Raw genomic sequence first — 23,907 nt, 5'->3', positions numbered from 1 at the left:
TCCAGAAGGAATACGATATCCCTTTTGGCTGCAGTGTCAACATCAACTGAGAAAACAGAGGAAGACAATCATTTTTAAAACGGAAAACGCTCCTAACTGTGCACAAATCATCACTGGAGGACATTTTTAAAAGCACCTAGCACTACCTACTACAATGCTTAGCATTTTCAAAGCATACATCCACCCATCGCTAAAAGCACAATTGGACCTATCCAAACATCTCACTTCTTTAAGTTCTCTGGGTGGAACTGAAATTAATGTGGATGCCTATGAGGCCAGCAAGAGGCCGTGCATGTAAACATACCCAGTACAGTTGGTGAATCTGGGGTGCTGACAGTAACCACAGCCTCCACAGAGGATTCGAGTTGCTCTTGGACACTGGGAAGGTCAGTGAAGTCAGACACCGATAGAGCATATCTGGGATCATGGGATATGGTCTGAAGTTCTTTGCTATCGGAGCCCCTGGTTCCAATTGTATAGGTCATGACACCAAGCTCTTTCAGAGCAGCGGCTGGTGTATCGACGCGGTCAAAAGACCTTCCGCCGCTTAACAATATGAGCACTTGTGGAACTCCTTCCAGGCGCCTGCTTCCTGCAGCTGTGGTGAAGACATGATCCCTCAAGTGCTGGAGTGCAGCTCCAGTGTTGAGGGGTCTACCGCCCTTGTGCCTGAGACCTCTAACAGTGTCAAGGATCTCGCCTTTGGTGGTATATGTGTTCAGATAGAACTGGACAGCTGGGTCGCTGCTGTACTGAACCACTGAGACACGATCTTTGTTGTCATCCACACTGAGTTTCTGTATTATTCTTTGGACAAAGTCACGCATAGCTGGGAATCCAGTTCTAGTACCATCAGATCCATCCAGCAGGAAGACAAGGTCCCTTCCTGCAGCCCGATGCTCAACTGGGGAACACCAAATTAGAGACATTATAATTAAGGAAAATGTTCTTAACCTTTCCATTCTGAAAATCTACTGTTAAGGGCTAGGCGCACCATTTCAAAATCTCACCATTTAACACTAACACTGCAATTTGTCAAAAGTGACACTGGCTGAAAAGTCCTTCATAAAATGCCCTTTAACACAACTCACTTGACGTCCTACTCTGATGTTGGATTGTAAAAACTCTGTCACTTTCTTACCAGTCACTGTTGGTGTCATGGGTGTGGCCTTCACTCGCACTGTGCTCATTACAGAAGCCAGCTGCTCTTGGACACTGGGGAGGTCAGTGAATTCAGATATGGATAGAGCAGAACTATGGTCATATGATATCTTCTGCAGTTCTCCACTGTCAGAGTTCCTTGTTCCAATTCCAATCACAAAGATGCCCTGCTGTTTGAGAGCAGAGGCTGGGGTATCTACGGCGTCAAAAGACCTTCCACCATTTAGCAAGATCAACACCTGTGGAACGCCTTGCAGGCGCCTGCTTCCAGAGGAGTTTGTAAAGACATTTTCTCTGACATGTCTGAGGGCTGCCCCAGTGTTGAGGGGTCTGCCTCCTCTGTGTCTCAGACCTCTGACTGCATCAACAATATCTTCCCTAGTGGTGTAAGTGTTCAGATAGAAATGGACCTCTGCATCTCTGCTGTACTGGACCACAGAGACACGTTCATTGTTTCTTCCCACATTGAGTTTTTCCACCACTCTCACAACAAAATCACGCATGGCAGGGAAGCCATTCCTTGTGCTTTCAGAGCCATCCAGAAGGAATACGATATCCCTTTTGGCTGCAGTGTCAACATCAACTGAGAAAACAGAGGAAGACAATCATTTTTAAAACGGAAAACGCTCCTAACTGTGCACAAATCATCACTGGAGGACATTTTTAAAAGCACCTAGCACTACCTACTACAATGCTTAGCATTTTCAAAGCATACATCCACCCATCGCTAAAAGCACAATTGGACCTATCCAAACATCTCACTTCTTTAAGTTCTCTGGGTGGAACTGAAATTAATGTGGATGCCTATGAGGCCAGCAAGAGGCCGTGCATGTAAACATACCCAGTACAGTTGGTGAATCTGGGGTGCTGACAGTAACCACAGCCTCCACAGAGGATTCGAGTTGCTCTTGGACACTGGGAAGGTCAGTGAAGTCAGACACCGATAGAGCATATCTGGGATCATGGGATATGGTCTGAAGTTCTTTGCTATCGGAGCCCCTGGTTCCAATTGTATAGGTCATGACACCAAGCTCTTTCAGAGCAGCGGCTGGTGTATCGACGCGGTCAAAAGACCTTCCACCGCTTAACAATATGAGCACTTGTGGAACTCCTTCCAGGCGCCTGCTTCCTGCAGCTGTGGTGAAGACATGATCCCTCAAGTGCTGGAGTGCAGCTCCAGTGTTGAGGGGTCTACCGCCCTTGTGCCTGAGACCTCTAACAGTGTCAAGGATCTCGCCTTTGGTGGTATATGTGTTCAGATAGAACTGGACAGCTGGGTCGCTGCTGTACTGAACCACTGAGACACGATCTTTGTTGTCATCCACACTGAGTTTCTGTATTATTCTTTGGACAAAGTCACGCATAGCTGGGAATCCAGTTCTAGTACCATCAGATCCATCCAGCAGGAAGACAAGGTCCCTTCCTGCAGCCCGATGCTCAACTGGGGAACACCAAATTAGAGACATTATAATTAAGGAAAATGTTCTTAACCTTTCCATTCTGAAAATCTACTGTTAAGGGCTAGGCGCACCATTTCAAAATCTCACCATTTAACACTAACACTGCAATTTGTCAAAAGTGACACTGGCTGAAAAGTCCTTCATAAAATGCCCTTTAACACAACTCACTTGACGTCCTACTCTGATGTTGGATTGTAAAAACTCTGTCACTTTCTTACCAGTCACTGTTGGTGTCATGGGTGTGGCCTTCACTCGCACTGTGCTCATTACAGAAGCCAGCTGCTCTTGGACACTGGGGAGGTCAGTGAATTCAGATATGGATAGAGCAGAACTATGGTCATATGATATCTTCTGCAGTTCTCCACTGTCAGAGTTCCTTGTTCCAATTCCAATCACAAAGATGCCCTGCTGTTTGAGAGCAGAGGCTGGGGTATCTACGGCGTCAAAAGACCTTCCACCATTTAGCAAGATCAACACCTGTGGAACGCCTTGCAGGCGCCTGCTTCCAGAGGAGTTTGTAAAGACATTTTCTCTGACATGTCTGAGGGCTGCCCCGGTGTTGAGGGGTCTGCCTCCTCTGTGTCTCAGACCTCTGACTGCATCAACAATATCTTCCCTAGTGGTGTAAGTGTTCAGATAGAAATGGACCTCTGCATCTCTGCTGTACTGGACCACAGAGACACGTTCATTGTTTCTTCCCACATTGAGTTTTTCCACCACTCTCACAACAAAATCACGCATGGCAGGGAAGCCATTCCTTGTGCTTTCAGAGCCATCCAGAAGGAATACGATATCCCTTTTGGCTGCAGTGTCAACATCAACTGAGAAAACAGAGGAAGACAATCATTTTTAAAACGGAAAACGCTCCTAACTGTGCACAAATCATCACTGGAGGACATTTTTAAAAGCACCTAGCACTACCTACTACAATGCTTAGCATTTTCAAAGCATACATCCACCCATCGCTAAAAGCACAATTGGACCTATCCAAACATCTCACTTCTTTAAGTTCTCTGGGTGGAACTGAAATTAATGTGGATGCCTATGAGGCCAGCAAGAGGCCGTGCATGTAAACATACCCAGTACAGTTGGTGAATCTGGGGTGCTGACAGTAACCACAGCCTCCACAGAGGATTCGAGTTGCTCTTGGACACTGGGAAGGTCAGTGAAGTCAGACACCGATAGAGCATATCTGGGATCATGGGATATGGTCTGAAGTTCTTTGCTATCGGAGCCCCTGGTTCCAATTGTATAGGTCATGACACCAAGCTCTTTCAGAGCAGCGGCTGGTGTATCGACGCGGTCAAAAGACCTTCCACCGCTTAACAATATGAGCACTTGTGGAACTCCTTCCAGGCGCCTGCTTCCTGCAGCTGTGGTGAAGACATGATCCCTCAAGTGCTGGAGTGCAGCTCCAGTGTTGAGGGGTCTACCGCCCTTGTGCCTGAGACCTCTAACAGTGTCAAGGATCTCGCCTTTGGTGGTATATGTGTTCAGATAGAACTGGACAGCTGGGTCGCTGCTGTACTGAACCACTGAGACACGATCTTTGTTGTCATCCACACTGAGTTTCTGTATTATTCTTTGGACAAAGTCACGCATAGCTGGGAATCCAGTTCTAGTACCATCAGATCCATCCAGCAGGAAGACAAGGTCCCTTCCTGCAGCCCGATGCTCAACTGGGGAACACCAAATTAGAGACATTATAATTAAGGAAAATGTTCTTAACCTTTCCATTCTGAAAATCTACTGTTAAGGGCTAGGCGCACCATTTCAAAATCTCACCATTTAACACTAACACTGCAATTTGTCAAAAGTGACACTGGCTGAAAAGTCCTTCATAAAATGCCCTTTAACACAACTCACTTGACGTCCTACTCTGATGTTGGATTGTAAAAACTCTGTCACTTTCTTACCAGTCACTGTTGGTGTCATGGGTGTGGCCTTCACTCGCACTGTGCTCATTACAGAAGCCAGCTGCTCTTGGACACTGGGGAGGTCAGTGAATTCAGATATGGATAGAGCAGAACTATGGTCATATGATATCTTCTGCAGTTCTCCACTGTCAGAGTTCCTTGTTCCAATTCCAATCACAAAGATGCCCTGCTGTTTGAGAGCAGAGGCTGGGGTATCTACGGCGTCAAAAGACCTTCCACCATTTAGCAAGATCAACACCTGTGGAACGCCTTGCAGGCGCCTGCTTCCAGAGGAGTTTGTAAAGACATTTTCTCTGACATGTCTGAGGGCTGCCCCGGTGTTGAGGGGTCTGCCTCCTCTGTGTCTCAGACCTCTGACTGCATCAACAATATCTTCCCTAGTGGTGTAAGTGTTCAGATAGAAATGGACCTCTGCATCTCTGCTGTACTGGACCACAGAGACACGTTCATTGTTTCTTCCCACATTGAGTTTTTCCACCACTCTCACAACAAAATCACGCATGGCAGGGAAGCCATTCCTTGTGCTTTCAGAGCCATCCAGAAGGAATACGATATCCCTTTTGGCTGCAGTGTCAACATCAACTGAGAAAACAGAGGAAGACAATCATTTTTAAAACGGAAAACGCTCCTAACTGTGCACAAATCATCACTGGAGGACATTTTTAAAAGCACCTAGCACTACCTACTACAATGCTTAGCATTTTCAAAGCATACATCCACCCATCGCTAAAAGCACAATTGGACCTATCCAAACATCTCACTTCTTTAAGTTCTCTGGGTGGAACTGAAATTAATGTGGATGCCTATGAGGCCAGCAAGAGGCCGTGCATGTAAACATACCCAGTACAGTTGGTGAATCTGGGGTGCTGACAGTAACCACAGCCTCCACAGAGGATTCGAGTTGCTCTTGGACACTGGGAAGGTCAGTGAAGTCAGACACCGATAGAGCATATCTGGGATCATGGGATATGGTCTGAAGTTCTTTGCTATCGGAGCCCCTGGTTCCAATTGTATAGGTCATGACACCAAGCTCTTTCAGAGCAGCGGCTGGTGTATCGACGCGGTCAAAAGACCTTCCACCGCTTAACAATATGAGCACTTGTGGAACTCCTTCCAGGCGCCTGCTTCCTGCAGCTGTGGTGAAGACATGATCCCTCAAGTGCTGGAGTGCAGCTCCAGTGTTGAGGGGTCTACCGCCCTTGTGCCTGAGACCTCTAACAGTGTCAAGGATCTCGCCTTTGGTGGTATATGTGTTCAGATAGAACTGGACAGCTGGGTCGCTGCTGTACTGAACCACTGAGACACGATCTTTGTTGTCATCCACACTGAGTTTCTGTATTATTCTTTGGACAAAGTCACGCATAGCTGGGAATCCAGTTCTAGTACCATCAGATCCATCCAGCAGGAAGACAAGGTCCCTTCCTGCAGCCCGATGCTCAACTGGGGAACACCAAATTAGAGACATTATAATTAAGGAAAATGTTCTTAACCTTTCCATTCTGAAAATCTACTGTTAAGGGCTAGGCGCACCATTTCAAAATCTCACCATTTAACACTAACACTGCAATTTGTCAAAAGTGACACTGGCTGAAAAGTCCTTCATAAAATGCCCTTTAACACAACTCACTTGACGTCCTACTCTGATGTTGGATTGTAAAAACTCTGTCACTTTCTTACCAGTCACTGTTGGTGTCATGGGTGTGGCCTTCACTCGCACTGTGCTCATTACAGAAGCCAGCTGCTCTTGGACACTGGGGAGGTCAGTGAATTCAGATATGGATAGAGCAGAACTATGGTCATATGATATCTTCTGCAGTTCTCCACTGTCAGAGTTCCTTGTTCCAATTCCAATCACAAAGATGCCCTGCTGTTTGAGAGCAGAGGCTGGGGTATCTACGGCGTCAAAAGACCTTCCACCATTTAGCAAGATCAACACCTGTGGAACGCCTTGCAGGCGCCTGCTTCCAGAGGAGTTTGTAAAGACATTTTCTCTGACATGTCTGAGGGCTGCCCCGGTGTTGAGGGGTCTGCCCCCTCTGTGTCTCAGACCTCTGACTGCATCAACAATATCTTCCCTAGTGGTGTAAGTGTTCAGATAGAAATGGACCTCTGCATCTCTGCTGTACTGGACCACAGAGACACGTTCATTGTTTCTTCCCACATTGAGTTTTTCCACCACTCTCACAACAAAATCACGCATGGCAGGGAAGCCAGTCCTTGTGCTTTCAGAGCCATCCAGAAGGAATACGATATCCCTTTTGGCTGCAGTGTCAACATCAACTGAGAAAACAGAGGAAGACAATCATTTTTAAAACGGAAAACGCTCCTAACTGTGCACAAATCATCACTGGAGGACATTTTTAAAAGCACCTAGCACTACCTACTACAATGCTTAGCATTTTCAAAGCATACATCCACCCATCGCTAAAAGCACAATTGGACCTATCCAAACATCTCACTTCTTTAAGTTCTCTGGGTGGAACTGAAATTAATGTGGATGCCTATGAGGCCAGCAAGAGGCCGTGCATGTAAACATACCCAGTACAGTTGGTGAATCTGGGGTGCTGACAGTAACCACAGCCTCCACAGAGGATTCGAGTTGCTCTTGGACACTGGGAAGGTCAGTGAAGTCAGACACCGATAGAGCATATCTGGGATCATGGGATATGGTCTGAAGTTCTTTGCTATCGGAGCCCCTGGTTCCAATTGTATAGGTCATGACACCAAGCTCTTTCAGAGCAGCGGCTGGTGTATCGACGCGGTCAAAAGACCTTCCACCGCTTAACAATATGAGCACTTGTGGAACTCCTTCCAGGCGCCTGCTTCCTGCAGCTGTGGTGAAGACATGATCCCTCAAGTGCTGGAGTGCAGCTCCAGTGTTGAGGGGTCTACCGCCCTTGTGCCTGAGACCTCTAACAGTGTCAAGGATCTCGCCTTTGGTGGTATATGTGTTCAGATAGAACTGGACAGCTGGGTCGCTGCTGTACTGAACCACTGAGACACGATCTTTGTTGTCATCCACACTGAGTTTCTGTATTATTCTTTGGACAAAGTCACGCATAGCTGGGAATCCAGTTCTAGTACCATCAGATCCATCCAGCAGGAAGACAAGGTCCCTTCCTGCAGCCCGATGCTCAACTGGGGAACACCAAATTAGAGACATTATAATTAAGGAAAATGTTCTTAACCTTTCCATTCTGAAAATCTACTGTTAAGGGCTAGGCGCACCATTTCAAAATCTCACCATTTAACACTAACACTGCAATTTGTCAAAAGTGACACTGGCTGAAAAGTCCTTCATAAAATGCCCTTTAACACAACTCACTTGACGTCCTACTCTGATGTTGGATTGTAAAAACTCTGTCACTTTCTTACCAGTCACTGTTGGTGTCATGGGTGTGGCCTTCACTCGCACTGTGCTCATTACAGAAGCCAGCTGCTCTTGGACACTGGGGAGGTCAGTGAATTCAGATATGGATAGAGCAGAACTATGGTCATATGATATCTTCTGCAGTTCTCCACTGTCAGAGTTCCTTGTTCCAATTCCAATCACAAAGATGCCCTGCTGTTTGAGAGCAGAGGCTGGGGTATCTACGGCGTCAAAAGACCTTCCACCATTTAGCAAGATCAACACCTGTGGAACGCCTTGCAGGCGCCTGCTTCCAGAGGAGTTTGTAAAGACATTTTCTCTGACATGTCTGAGGGCTGCCCCGGTGTTGAGGGGTCTGCCTCCTCTGTGTCTCAGACCTCTGACTGCATCAACAATATCTTCCCTAGTGGTGTAAGTGTTCAGATAGAAATGGACCTCTGCATCTCTGCTGTACTGGACCACAGAGACACGTTCATTGTTTCTTCCCACATTGAGTTTTTCCACCACTCTCACAACAAAATCACGCATGGCAGGGAAGCCATTCCTTGTGCTTTCAGAGCCATCCAGAAGGAATACGATATCCCTTTTGGCTGCAGTGTCAACATCAACTGAGAAAACAGAGGAAGACAATCATTTTTAAAACGGAAAACGCTCCTAACTGTGCACAAATCATCACTGGAGGACATTTTTAAAAGCACCTAGCACTACCTACTACAATGCTTAGCATTTTCAAAGCATACATCCACCCATCGCTAAAAGCACAATTGGACCTATCCAAACATCTCACTTCTTTAAGTTCTCTGGGTGGAACTGAAATTAATGTGGATGCCTATGAGGCCAGCAAGAGGCCGTGCATGTAAACATACCCAGTACAGTTGGTGAATCTGGGGTGCTGACAGTAACCACAGCCTCCACAGAGGATTCGAGTTGCTCTTGGACACTGGGAAGGTCAGTGAAGTCAGACACCGATAGAGCATATCTGGGATCATGGGATATGGTCTGAAGTTCTTTGCTATCGGAGCCCCTGGTTCCAATTGTATAGGTCATGACACCAAGCTCTTTCAGAGCAGCGGCTGGTGTATCGACGCGGTCAAAAGACCTTCCACCGCTTAACAATATGAGCACTTGTGGAACTCCTTCCAGGCGCCTGCTTCCTGCAGCTGTGGTGAAGACATGATCCCTCAAGTGCTGGAGTGCAGCTCCAGTGTTGAGGGGTCTACCGCCCTTGTGCCTGAGACCTCTAACAGTGTCAAGGATCTCGCCTTTGGTGGTATATGTGTTCAGATAGAACTGGACAGCTGGGTCGCTGCTGTACTGAACCACTGAGACACGATCTTTGTTGTCATCCACACTGAGTTTCTGTATTATTCTTTGGACAAAGTCACGCATAGCTGGGAATCCAGTTCTAGTACCATCAGATCCATCCAGCAGGAAGACAAGGTCCCTTCCTGCAGCCCGATGCTCAACTGGGGAACACCAAATTAGAGACATTATAATTAAGGAAAATGTTCTTAACCTTTCCATTCTGAAAATCTACTGTTAAGGGCTAGGCGCACCATTTCAAAATCTCACCATTTAACACTAACACTGCAATTTGTCAAAAGTGACACTGGCTGAAAAGTCCTTCATAAAATGCCCTTTAACACAACTCACTTGACGTCCTACTCTGATGTTGGATTGTAAAAACTCTGTCACTTTCTTACCAGTCACTGTTGGTGTCATGGGTGTGGCCTTCACTCGCACTGTGCTCATTACAGAAGCCAGCTGCTCTTGGACACTGGGGAGGTCAGTGAATTCAGATATGGATAGAGCAGAACTATGGTCATATGATATCTTCTGCAGTTCTCCACTGTCAGAGTTCCTTGTTCCAATTCCAATCACAAAGATGCCCTGCTGTTTGAGAGCAGAGGCTGGGGTATCTACGGCGTCAAAAGACCTTCCACCATTTAGCAAGATCAACACCTGTGGAACGCCTTGCAGGCGCCTGCTTCCAGAGGAGTTTGTAAAGACATTTTCTCTGACATGTCTGAGGGCTGCCCCGGTGTTGAGGGGTCTGCCTCCTCTGTGTCTCAGACCTCTGACTGCATCAACAATATCTTCCCTAGTGGTGTAAGTGTTCAGATAGAAATGGACCTCTGCATCTCTGCTGTACTGGACCACAGAGACACGTTCATTGTTTCTTCCCACATTGAGTTTTTCCACCACTCTCACAACAAAATCACGCATGGCAGGGAAGCCATTCCTTGTGCTTTCAGAGCCATCCAGAAGGAATACGATATCCCTTTTGGCTGCAGTGTCAACATCAACTGAGAAAACAGAGGAAGACAATCATTTTTAAAACGGAAAACGCTCCTAACTGTGCACAAATCATCACTGGAGGACATTTTTAAAAGCACCTAGCACTACCTACTACAATGCTTAGCATTTTCAAAGCATACATCCACCCATCGCTAAAAGCACAATTGGACCTATCCAAACATCTCACTTCTTTAAGTTCTCTGGGTGGAACTGAAATTAATGTGGATGCCTATGAGGCCAGCAAGAGGCCGTGCATGTAAACATACCCAGTACAGTTGGTGAATCTGGGGTGCTGACAGTAACCACAGCCTCCACAGAGGATTCGAGTTGCTCTTGGACACTGGGAAGGTCAGTGAAGTCAGACACCGATAGAGCATATCTGGGATCATGGGATATGGTCTGAAGTTCTTTGCTATCGGAGCCCCTGGTTCCAATTGTATAGGTCATGACACCAAGCTCTTTCAGAGCAGCGGCTGGTGTATCGACGCGGTCAAAAGACCTTCCACCGCTTAACAATATGAGCACTTGTGGAACTCCTTCCAGGCGCCTGCTTCCTGCAGCTGTGGTGAAGACATGATCCCTCAAGTGCTGGAGTGCAGCTCCAGTGTTGAGGGGTCTACCGCCCTTGTGCCTGAGACCTCTAACAGTGTCAAGGATCTCGCCTTTGGTGGTATATGTGTTCAGATAGAACTGGACAGCTGGGTCGCTGCTGTACTGAACCACTGAGACACGATCTTTGTTGTCATCCACACTGAGTTTCTGTATTATTCTTTGGACAAAGTCACGCATAGCTGGGAATCCAGTTCTAGTACCATCAGATCCATCCAGCAGGAAGACAAGGTCCCTTCCTGCAGCCCGATGCTCAACTGGGGAACACCAAATTAGAGACATTATAATTAAGGAAAATGTTCTTAACCTTTCCATTCTGAAAATCTACTGTTAAGGGCTAGGCGCACCATTTCAAAATCTCACCATTTAACACTAACACTGCAATTTGTCAAAAGTGACACTGGCTGAAAAGTCCTTCATAAAATGCCTTTTAACACAACTCACTTGACGTCCTACTCTGATGTTGGATTGTAAAAACTCTGTCACTTTCTTACCAGTCACTGTTGGTGTCATGGGTGTGGCCTTCACTCGCACTGTGCTCATTACAGAAGCCAGCTGCTCTTGGACACTGGGGAGGTCAGTGAATTCAGATATGGATAGAGCAGAACTATGGTCATATGATATCTTCTGCAGTTCTCCACTGTCAGAGTTCCTTGTTCCAATTCCAATCACAAAGATGCCCTGCTGTTTGAGAGCAGAGGCTGGGGTATCTACGGCGTCAAAAGACCTTCCACCATTTAGCAAGATCAACACCTGTGGAACGCCTTGCAGGCGCCTGCTTCCAGAGGAGTTTGTAAAGACATTTTCTCTGACATGTCTGAGGGCTGCCCCGGTGTTGAGGGGTCTGCCTCCTCTGTGTCTCAGACCTCTGACTGCATCAACAATATCTTCCCTAGTGGTGTAAGTGTTCAGATAGAAATGGACCTCTGCATCTCTGCTGTACTGGACCACAGAGACACGTTCATTGTTTCTTCCCACATTGAGTTTTTCCACCACTCTCACAACAAAATCACGCATGGCAGGGAAGCCATTCCTTGTGCTTTCAGAGCCATCCAGAAGGAATACGATATCCCTTTTGGCTGCAGTGTCAACATCAACTGAGAAAACAGAGGAAGACAATCATTTTTAAAACGGAAAACGCTCCTAACTGTGCACAAATCATCACTGGAGGACATTTTTAAAAGCACCTAGCACTACCTACTACAATGCTTAGCATTTTCAAAGCATACATCCACCCATCGCTAAAAGCACAATTGGACCTATCCAAACATCTCACTTCTTTAAGTTCTCTGGGTGGAACTGAAATTAATGTGGATGCCTATGAGGCCAGCAAGAGGCCATGCATGTAAACATACCCAGTACAGTTGGTGAATCTGGGGTGCTGGCAGTAACCACAGCCTCCACAGAGGATTCGAGTTGCTCTTGGACACTGGGAAGGTCAGTGAAGTCAGACACCGATAGAGCATATCTGGGATCATGGGATATGGTCTGAAGTTCTTTGCTATCGGAGCCCCTGGTTCCAATTGTATAGGTCATGACACCAAGCTCTTTCAGAGCAGCGGCTGGTGTATCGACGCGGTCAAAAGACCTTCCACCGCTTAACAATATGAGCACTTGTGGAACTCCTTCCAGGCGCCTGCTTCCTGCAGCTGTGGTGAAGACATGATCCCTCAAGTGCTGGAGTGTAGCTCCAGTGTTGAGGGGTCTACCGCCCTTGTGCCTGAGACCTCTAACAGTGTCAAGGATCTCGCCTTTGGTGGTATATGTGTTCAGATAGAACTGGACAGCTGGGTCGCTGCTGTACTGAACCACTGAGACACGATCTTTGTTGTCATCCACACTGAGTTTCTGTATTATTCTTTGGACAAAGTCACGCATAGCTGGGAATCCAGTTCTAGTACCATCAGATCCATCCAGCAGGAAGACAAGGTCCCTTCCTGCAGCCCGATGCTCAACTGGGGAACACCAAATTAGAGACATTATAATTAAGGAAAATGTTCTTAACCTTTCCATTCTGAAAATCTACTGTTAAGGGCTAGGCGCACCATTTCAAAATCTCACCATTTAACACTAACACTGCAATTTGTCAAAAGTGACACTGGCTGAAAAGTCCTTCATAAAATGCCCTTTAACACAACTCACTTGACGTCCTACTCTGATGTTGGATTGTAAAAACTCTGTCACTTTCTTACCAGTCACTGTTGGTGTCATGGGTGTGGCCTTCACTCGCACTGTGCTCATTACAGAAGCCAGCTGCTCTTGGACACTGGGGAGGTCAGTGAATTCAGATATGGATAGAGCAGAACTATGGTCATATGATATCTTCTGCAGTTCTCCACTGTCAGAGTTCCTTGTTCCAATTCCAATCACAAAGATGCCCTGCTGTTTGAGAGCAGAGGCTGGGGTATCTACGGCGTCAAAAGACCTTCCACCATTTAGCAAGATCAACACCTGTGGAACGCCTTGCAGGCGCCTGCTTCCAGAGGAGTTTGTAAAGACATTTTCTCTGACATGTCTGAGGGCTGCCCCGGTGTTGAGGGGTCTGCCCCCTCTGTGTCTCAGACCTCTGACTGCATCAACAATATCTTCCCTAGTGGTGTAAGTGTTCAGATAGAAATGGACCTCTGCATCTCTGCTGTACTGGACCACAGAGACACGTTCATTGTTTCTTCCCACATTGAGTTTTTCCACCACTCTCACAACAAAATCACGCATGGCAGGGAAGCCAGTCCTTGTGCTTTCAGAGCCATCCAGAAGGAATACGATATCCCTTTTGGCTGCAGTGTCAACATCAACTGAGAAAACAGAGGAAGACAATCATTTTTAAAACGGAAAACGCTCCTAACTGTGCACAAATCATCACTGGAGGACATTTTTAAAAGCACCTAGCACTACCTACTACAATGCTTAGCATTTTCAAAGCATACATCCACCCATCGCTAAAAGCACAATTGGACCTATCCAAACATCTCACTTCTTTAAATTCTCTGGGTGGAACTAAAATTAATGTGGATGCCTATGAGGCCAGCAAGAGGCCGTGTATGTAAACATACCCAGTACAGTTGGTGAATCTGGGGTGCTGACAGTAACCACAGCCTCCACAGAGGATTCGAGTTGCTCTTGGACACTGGGAAGGTCAGTGAAGTCAGACACCGATAGAGCATATCTGGGATCATGGGATATGGTCTGAAGTTCTTTGCTATCGGAGCCCCTGGTTCCAATTGTATAGGTCATGACACCAAGCTCTTTCAGAGCAGCGGCTGGTGTATCGACACGGTCAAAAGACCTTCCACCGCTAAACAATATGAGCACTTGTGGAACTCCTTCCAGGCGCCTGCTTCCTGCAGCTGTGGTGAAGACATGATCCCTCAAGTGCTGGAGTGCAGCTCCAGTGTTGAGGGGTCTACCGCCCTTGTGCCTGAGACCTCTAACAGTGTCAAGGATCTCGCCTTTTGTGGTATATGTGTTCAGATAGAACTGGACAGCTGGGTCACTGCTGTACTGAACCACTGAGACACGATCTTTGTTGTCATCCACACTGAGTTTCTGTATTATTCTTTGGACAAAGTCACGCATAGCTGGGAATCCAGTTCTAGTACCATCAGATCCATCCAGCAGGAAGACAAGGTCCCTTCCTGCAGCCCGATGCTCAACTGGGGAACACCAAATTAGAGACATTATAATTAAGGAAAATGTTCTTAACCTTTCCATTCTGAAAATCTACTGTTAAGGGCTAAGCGCACCATTTCAAAATCTCACAATTTAACACTAACACTGCAATTTGTCAAAAGTGACACTGGCTGAAAAGTCCTTCATAAAATGCCCTTTAACACAACTCACTTGACGTCCTACTCTGATGTTGGATTGTAAAACTCTGTCACTTTCTTACCAGTCACTGTTGGTGTCATGGGTGTGGCCTTCACTCGCACTGTGCTCATTACAGAAGCCAGCTGCTCTTGGACACTGGGCAGGTCAGTGAATTCAGATATGGATAGAGCAGAACTATGGTCATATGATATCTTCTGCAGTTCTCCACTGTCAGAGTTCCTTGTTCCAATTCCAATCACAAAGATGCCCTGCTGTTTGAGAGCAGAGGCTGGGGTATCTACGTTGTCAAAAGACCTTCCACCATTTAGCAAGATCAACACCTGCGGAACGCCTTGCAGGCGCCTGCTTCCGGAGGAGTTTGTAAAGACATTTTCTCTGACATGGCTGAGTGCAGCCCCAGTGTTGAGGGGTCTGCCTCCTCTGTGTCCCAGCCCTCTGACTGCATCAACAATATCTTCCCTAGTGGTGTATGTGTTCAGATAGAAATGGACCTCTGCATCACTGCTGTACTGGACCACGGAGACACGTTCATTGTTTTTTCCCACATTGAGGTTTTCCACCACTCTCACAACAAAATCACGCATGGCAGGGAAGCCATTCCTTGTGCTGTCAGAGCCATCCAGAAGGAATACAATATCCCTCATGGCAGCAGTGTCAACATGAACTGAGAAGACAGAGGAATAAATGTTTTTAAGTTTTTGAAAGTACTCATTATTGATAGCACTTTTTGTTTGTGGCATCACTTTTTGCTTTGTTCTGTTCTGGTACAAAATATACCAGGTTAAACGCTTAAACTAACACAATCAGGAAAATAAGGAATGTGACTTCAGTTAGTGGGAAATCCAGACTTGTTTTGGTCAAAGTATATAGTGTAATCCTATGGCACTTCTTTATTGATTATCATTTGTTTACAAATTGGAGAATATATGATTCAATTGATGCCTGTTTGACACAAGCTGCATAAGCATGTTTGAAGCAGTGCAGCTTGAGGACTGCTAATGAGTCTACTAGAAGCATTGCTTCTGTGGGGCAGAGACGGGTTACCAGTATTGCAACTACTGTTTAAATTCCATGCAACATTCCTTTTTTGGTTATGTTGTTGGCCTTATTTTCCTTAATGCGAATTGTGAACCTATGCTCATACTGCTGCTTGTGGTTCTTGGATTGTGTGTGGTCAACAGGGTATACGTTCTGAACTGTTTCAGTGCCTCATACACAGCCTGTGGACCATGCATTTTATGGAACTAAGTGTGTATGAAGGGATTTATCGTTCTCCATTCTTACCCATCACTGATGAGTTCCAAATTTCGTTTTTCATGTTTTCTCCTGTAATTGCAGCAATGATGTGCTCTTGTAGATTTGCAAGTTCAGCAATATCAGAAATTGTGTAACTTGGCATATTTGATATCTTCTCCAGTTCCTTGTGGTCTGAGTTTTTTGTTCCAATGGTTAACAAAGTGACACCGCTTCCTTTGAGGGAAGCAGCAGGCAACTCCACACTGTCACTTGATGGTCCACTACTTAAAAGCACAAGTATTTGTGGCACATTTGCACCGTATCTGCTCCCTGAGGCAGCTGTGAAGACATGTTCTTTAACATATTGTAACGCTGCACCCGTTTTGAGAGGTCTTCCTCCTTTGTGTGAGAGCCTCCTCATTGATGATAAGACATCTCTCTTCCTCATGAATGAGTTCAAATAGAAGTTTGCAAGTGCAATGTTGCTGAACTGAACCACAGCCACTCTGTCATTATTTGGTCCAATGTTGAGTCTCTCAGTGACTTTATAAAGAAAATCTTGAACAGCTGCAAATCCATTTCTTGTATTGTCAGATCCATCCACAAGAAAAACTATATCTCTCCCTTTGTCATTACTTTTCTCTGTTAATAAAAAAAATAAAATCAATGTTTAAAGTTAATGACAATCACTATTAAGGCATTCCATAACTACCGATACATTTATTTGCATGTTCTTTTTAACTTATCATATTCCTTACCTCCTTCAGATTCCTCTTCCAGTCTAACTTGAGTAAGATGAGTTACAAAACTTTGTAGAATATGAGGCAGATTTGTGAAGCTTGGGACTGAAAATGCATAGTTGGGATCTGAAGCAGTTTCTTGCATTTCAACTGGATTTAATATCCCTGATCCAACCGCAAATATGACAACACCTGCCGTCTTGAGTGCATTTGCTGGGCCTCGAGAAGAATCTCTAGATCTTCCACCAGCAAAAATGATAAGTATCTGCTTGGCACCCTCATGGCTTCGACCTCCAGCATTTGAATCAAAGACATTGTTCTGCACATACTGCAGTGCTGCCCCGATATACTGAGGCAATCCACCTTTTGGTTTTAGTTTTGCAATATGCGCAATAACATCTTCTTTTGTGTTGTAACTGTTGAGATTGAAATTTGCTTCAGCATTGTAGCTGTATTGTACAACAGCAACTCTGTCTTGTTCTTGGTCCAGGTCAAAACTGTCAACCACTTTTGCAACAAATGCAAGTATAGCAGGAAATCTACTCCTGACAAGATCAGATCCATCAAGCAGAAAAACAATATCTCTCTTCATAACGAGGCTTGACCCTGAAAGGTTCACAAAATGTAAATTAAACAAGCAGATGAAGAAAAGATTAAGTTAAAATCAACATTAATATCGTGCAGGCTACAGTGTATGTGTACTTCTTACCAGTAACTGTTGGAAATTCAGGTGTTTCTTGATTACCACTCATTGTTGCTTCGACTGCTGAATGTATGCTTTGCAGATTGTTAAAGTCTGTGACGTAAAAGTTATGCGCTGGTGTGAAAGAGATGGTTTGCATTTCCAATGTGTCAGCATTTTTTGTTCCAAAACTAAACGTCCTTATTCCATTTTCTCTGAGTGATTGTGCTTGTCCTCTAACATCGTCACCAGATCTGCCACCACTAAATATATATAGATATTGAGGAACAGCTTGATCACGCCTGCCTCCAACTGAAGCAGCAAAGACATTGTCTCTGACAAACTCCAGGGCTTTGCCAGTGTTCATAGGTCTTCCCAATTTGTGCCTCATTGTTCTAATGGAATTAAGCACATCATTCTTGGATGAATATGAATTCAAATAGAAATTGACAGTGGCATCACGGCTGTATTGAACAACAGCCACTTGGTCTCTGTTCTCATCCAGATTCAAACTTTCAACTATTTTTTCAACAAAACCACGTATCCCATCAAAGCCATTTCTGGAGTCATAGGATCCATCAATAAGAAATACAACATCATTCTTCTTAGACTCTGCAAAGACAGAAAGCATCAATACAGATGAGACAATAGACAACAAGTGTTTTTTGTAGCTCTTGAAGAAAAGAGGATACATGCTAACATAAACTACAAATCAAAGGCATGAACAGAGATTACATCACAGAGATGCTTACCAAAACTACTTGTGGGAGCAGCAAGCACTACTTGATGGGAAGCGTCTTTTAACAATGACAACACATCATGCTGAACAGTCGTTAGTTTCTCATAATCAGTTATTGAGATAGCGTCATTAGGGTTGTGAGATATTGTCTGTAGTTCTAGGGTATCTGCATCTGTTGTTCCAATGGCAATGAGAATGACACCAATCTCTTTCAGCTTTCTGATAGGGATTCTGATGTCATCTTGCGATCTTCCACCACTCAGCAATACAAGTATCTGTGGAACTCCGTCATGGAGTCTACTTCCTGAGGCAGAAGTAAAGACATTGTCTCTCACGTACTGGAAAGCTGCTCCAATGTTGTGAGGATAACCTCCTTTGTGGTTTAGATCTTTAATTGCATCAAGGACATCCTCTTTTTTTGAGTAACTTGTCAACATAAAATTAATCTCTGGTGTGTTGCTGTATTGGACCACAGCAACATGATCTTTGTTTGCATCAATATTTAGGTTTGTCACAATTTTTTGCACAAAGTCTTGGATATCTGGGAATTGTCTCTGGGAATCATCAGAACCATCAAGCAAGAACACAACATCTCTGCCGTTATCTGCAATCACACATGCAGTCGTACAAATTGGTTGATGATGGGCAATGAAAAATAACTTTAACCAATAAGTGTACAAAGAGAATGTATCATTAGTCTTACCGTACAATGCTGGCATGATAGCAGGGATTTCACCCTTCTTGATGGCAGACAAAATGTGTTGCTCAATGCCTGAGAGTTCATTTAAATCTTCTGCAATGTAAGCATGGCTGGCTTCCTTTGAAATATACTGAAGCTCTACAGGATCCGCACTCTTTGTTCCCACTACAAATGCCATCACATCAATTTCATTCAAGTTTGCAACAGCATGTCTCACATCGTCACTGGACCGTCCACCAGTCAAGAGAATCAAAATCTGAGGCACACCCTGTTGGTACCTACTACCTGAGGAGGATGTAAATATATTGTCCTTGACATACTGGAGTGCAGCTCCAGTATTTAAAGGCCTGCCTCCTTTATGCCTCAGACTTCGTACAGCGTCAACAACGTGCTGCTGTGTTTTGTATGTGTTCAGATAAAACTCAACAGCAGCATCTGTGCTGTACTGCACCACTGAAACACAATCTTTGTTCTCATCCACAAACAGCTGCGCCACCATTCGCTCAACAAAGCGAAGCGTTGCCTCATATTCATCCCGCATTTCATCAGAGGAATCCAGTAAAAATACAATATCCCGTTGAATGGATTCAGTATTATCCGAAGAACCTTTGAGACACAAAAGGAAGATGCTCTATGAGTTACATTATCCAGTAATATTGGATATGAGAGAGAGAGAGAGAGAGAGAGAGAGAGAGAGAGAGAGAGAGAGAGAGAGGTAGATAGATAGATAGATAGATAGATAGATAGATAGATAGATAGATAGATAGATAGATAGATAGATAGATAGATAGATAGATAGATAGATAGATAGATAGATAGATAGATCTTACCTAATATGTGCTGGGGTTTGATTCTTGGCTGGTGAGGCACCGTTTCAATGAATGAAACAAATTGCTGATAGATGTCTCCAAAATGGTTAAAATGAGGTACAGCGAAAGCATAGGAAGGGTTATGTGCAATCATTTGCAGCTCAAGTATGTCTGCATTCCTTGAGCCTATACTGAATGGCACAATTGTGTCCTGTTTAAGAGCCATGGCAGGACCTGCAACATCATCTTCAGATCTCCCCCCAGTCAACAAAATCAAGATCTTTGGGACACCTTCTTGACCTCGACTCCCAGAGGAGTCAGTGAAAACATTGTTCCTCACATAGTCTAGAGCTGCACCAGTGTGGCGGGGTCTCCCCCCATTGTGGTTCAGCTGCTGAATGGCAGCAAGAACATGTTGTTTTTCAGTGTATGTGTTCAAGTTGAAATGTGTCTGTGGATCTCTGCTATACTGAACCACAGAAACACGGGTTTTCATCTCAGCAATAGTGAGTGCTTCAACCACTCTTTGGACAAAACTTTTCATTGCTGGGAAATCACTTCTTGTATCATCAGAACCGTCCAATAGAAATACAATGTCTCTTTGCGTGGAACCAAATTCTGCTAGAAACAAATAGAGATTCTGTATAAAAATCAAGTTTATAAAAAATCATGTTACACAAGTTACAATTTTGGGAGAAGACATCAACCATATATACATAGGAATACAAAAAACAATAGGATTAGAAAGTTTCCAAATCCAATGCAACGGATGAGGACTTAAATGCCAGAAGATTTGTGAAGTGAAGTGTGCTCATGAAGAACAACACAGAATATGGTTTCAAATAAGAGGTCAATGATGTGATCATCATTGGCTCAAGGAAGAGCTGAAGAAAACTGGGAAGATTTGCTGCTGTGAAGCATTCAAAAAAATACTCTCCCGGACGTAAGAAGAATGTATTAATGAGTATGCACGGCAAAACGGATTTCTAAGATAAAAAACAAACTCTTCACACTGTTTTGGGAAAAACAGCATAATCAAGAGCCTGACTGTAGTCAGTGCTGCCAGTTTGAGAACCGTGAAACTGATCAAATGACTTCTACAAACATTGATGCAGTTTTGTTGGAAACTCAATTATGCAAGGCCATGTGTTGAAGGTTTATGCAGGGAGTCAGTTTGATTCTTCACTGTGAATCAAAGCCACTTCTTACCTATAATAGTGGGCGGTTCAGTTTGTATTTCTGACTGAATGAATCCAGCAATTTCCGGTTGAATAGACAACAGTTCACCAAAGACAGGTAAGTTGAAAAGGAATTTGGAGGAGAGGGCAATTTTCTTAAGCTCCTGCTGTTTTGCATTTTTCATTCCGATTGCAAAAAGCAGAACCCCAAGTTTTTTCAGGTCAAAAGCAGGAGCTAAGACATCATCACTGGATTCGCCTCCGGTTAGTAAAAAGAGAATCTGAGGTACTCTCTCCAGGCGTCGGCTCCCAGATGAAGCAAGGAAAACATTGTCTTGTACAAACTCCAGCGCAGCTCCAGTGTTTCGAATTATTCCTCCTTTATGGCGAATACTTCTCACCGCATAGACAATGGCCTCTCTGGATGTGTAACTCTTTAAGTTAAAGTAGACATTTGCATCTCCGCTATACTGTACAACAGCCACTCGAACATTATCTTCTCCAATATCCAGTTCTCCTACCATCCTTCTGACAAACTCTCGAATAGCTGGCAGTCCATTTCTGGAGTCGTCTGACCCATCAAGAAGAAACACTACGTCTCTCTTATTGCTTCCTGAGTCAACTGGTGATAAAGTAATACAAAGGGAATTCATGGACTGGAGATTCAAGACTGTTAAATTATTCAACGCAAGCACATTCATCAACATGAGTAAACAAAGGCTCACTGAGAAATATTGAGCACTGAATAAAAGACTGATGTTGAATCAGCTTTATGCTGATTGGTAAAGGAACCATCTTTTCGTTGAAGAGATGTATGATAGAAAATCTATCATACTGCCACCAACTCATCTTCAAGAAAAAAACTACAGAAGTGGAAGTGATGATATCTTTGTGAAAACCTGTGAAACACTGATCAAGAATCCGAATTTCTGAATTGAGAAGTAAATGCTGCGTGATCTGCCATGCAACAGAAATGTTGCAAACAAACAGACAATAAACGTAAGAGAAATAAAACATTGCAATGACAAGCCATACAACTGTACACTGCTTCAAGGTATTTATTCAAAATAGAGTAACCTCACCTGAAAAATCAATGATTCCAGTCATGGAGTCCTTCGTGGCTTTACGCATATCCAGTTTAGCAACAAGCTGTGACTGGATCGATTGTAACTTGGAGAAATCAGTTACCATGTAGGTGAAGCCAGGTTTGTAGGCAATCATTTCCAGTTCCGCAAGACTGGCACCAGCCACTCCAATACCCACAGACATAATTTCCCGATCTTTTAGGGCAAAAGCTGGACCTTTCACATCGTCACTGGACTGTTTGCTACTTAAAAGAAGTAAAATCTGGGGCACACCCACAAGTCTTCGACTACCCGTCGAAGTAGTGAAGACATTGTGCCTCACAAACTGCAGTGCTGCAGCTGTATTAAGGTTTTTTCCACCCTTGTGCCTTAAGTTATCTATGGCATTTAAAACACTATCCTTTGTTTTGTGAGAATGCAAATAGAAAGCGGCCTCAGGTTTGTCAGCATACTGAACCACAGATACTCTGTCTTTGTTCTCATCCACAGAGAGGTTCTCCACAATGTTTTTAACAAAGAGTTGTATTTCTGAGAATCCATTTTTTGTATCATCAGAGCCATCCAGTAGGAACACAATATCTCTTTTTACAGTTTCGCCATGAGCTAAGACACAAAAAAATAACAGCCATTTTGACATGCAATCAGGTCATGTTTTTCTTTGCAATACACCAACAAAAAAACCAAAATAAGGCCTACCTTCCTGCAGGACAATTTGCAGCTCTTCCTTCGGCAGGCTCACATAGTTATTGAGCTTTTGTTGTACAGTGCCGAGCTCCCTGAATTCCCTCACGTTGAAGGCAAAGGAGGGGTTGTGTGAAATGGCCTCAATCTGCTTTGGGTCTGCATCCTTGACACCAACGCCAAATGGTACCACGCCTTCTGTCTTCAGTGCACCAGCAGCATCCTTCACATTATCTCTTGATCTGCCGCCAGTCAAAACAATCAAAAACTGGGGGACCTGTTGTCCTGCCCGGCTACCATACCTTTCAGACAAGATTGTGTCCTTCATGAATTTCAGGGCAGCTCCTGTGTTTAGACTGCGTCCACCAGCCAATTGTAAACTGTTGACAGCAGCTATCACATCGCCTTTGGTTTGGTATGTGTTCAGGTAAAAACTTGGGGTTGGCCTCTCACTATGTTGAACCACTGAAACCCGTACTTTGTCAGTCCCAATGTCAAGTGGCTCAATGACCTTTCTGATAAAATCCTGGATGTAGCGGAAATCTGCTCGAACATTTTCTGAGCCATCAATAAGAAAGGCAACATCCCTTTCACCTCCAGTAGCAACTGAGGAAAGAAATGGACAGAAATGTGTTTAGATTTCAATTTCATTATTACAATCAGATATCTACAACAAAACTCAACTATTTTCATCAAAACAACAAACTCACCCTCAATGATTTCTGTTTCAGTCAGATCTGTATCACCAACCACTGAAATCAACTTGGGCATGACTTGATCAGCCATATCAAGTAAGTTGTAGAAGCTTGATGTATGGTAAGCCAAGTCTTCAACAAAGGCGACCGTTCTCAGCAAAGCTTCATCCGCCTGTCCAGAACTGACTGTGAAAGTCAAAACACCAGCAAGAGCCAGTTTGTCCGCTACCCTCTTAATCTCATCATTGGCTGGACCACCTGTTATGAGAACCAACACCTGCTGGACTCCTTGCCTCCTACGTGACCCAGCTGAATGCTTGAACACATTGCTTAGGGCATGATTCATGGCAGCGCCTGTATTCAAAACTGAGCCTCCAGTGAGCCTGAGATTAGAGATGCCATCCAGAACGCCTTGCCGGGTGGGGTAGGTATTCAGGTAGAATTCAATTTTGGGTCTTTCAGCAAACTGCATCAGGCCAATCTGAACTCTGTCTGGACGCACATCCAGCTGGTTGACAAGATTTAGCATGAAGTCTCGCACATAGGGGAAGTTATTGCTGCCAATGTAGTTTGAGCCATCCACAAGGAAGACGATGTCTCGGATCACTCTTTGAGTCTGTATTGTAGTTATCTCCACCACTGAGGAAATATAGAAAGAGCAACAAATCACTTTTTCTGTAATACTATATTTATTATGAA

At 44.5% G+C, this 23,907-nt stretch overlaps 2 protein-coding genes across 4 annotated transcripts in view; both read right to left on the bottom strand.

Moving 5' to 3' along the window:
* LOC143005089 (collagen alpha-3(VI) chain-like) overlaps window positions 1-22,016 on the bottom strand; it is a 57,020-nt gene extending 35,004 nt beyond the window's left edge. The window contains exon 1 of the mRNA XM_076156339.1: window positions 21,830-22,016. Within this exon, the coding sequence (XP_076012454.1) occupies window positions 21,830-22,016 (187 nt within the window). The remainder of the gene's footprint in view (window positions 1-21,829) is intronic.
* Window positions 1-23,907, bottom strand: part of col6a3 (collagen, type VI, alpha 3) — an 89,407-nt gene that overhangs the window by 53,373 nt on the left and 12,127 nt on the right. For all 3 annotated transcript variants that reach the window (XM_076156132.1, XM_076156140.1, XM_076156149.1), the window contains 2 exons: window positions 23,224-23,847; window positions 22,529-23,119 (listed from right to left, as the gene is read on the bottom strand). In XM_076156132.1, coding sequence (XP_076012247.1) covers window positions 22,529-23,119; window positions 23,224-23,847 — 1,215 coding nt within the window. The remainder of the gene's footprint in view (window positions 1-22,528; window positions 23,120-23,223; window positions 23,848-23,907) is intronic.

The sequence above is a fragment of the Genypterus blacodes genome, unplaced genomic scaffold (assembly GCF_046128005.1).
Source record: "Genypterus blacodes isolate CSIRO-AG114 ecotype Tasmania unplaced genomic scaffold, CSIRO-AGI_Gbla_v1 ptg000008l_1, whole genome shotgun sequence".
NCBI classification, from domain to species: Eukaryota; Metazoa; Chordata; class Actinopteri; order Ophidiiformes; family Ophidiidae; genus Genypterus; species Genypterus blacodes.
The sequence above is the reverse complement of the archived record's forward strand: the minus strand, read 5'-3'. Positions and strand labels throughout refer to the sequence as shown.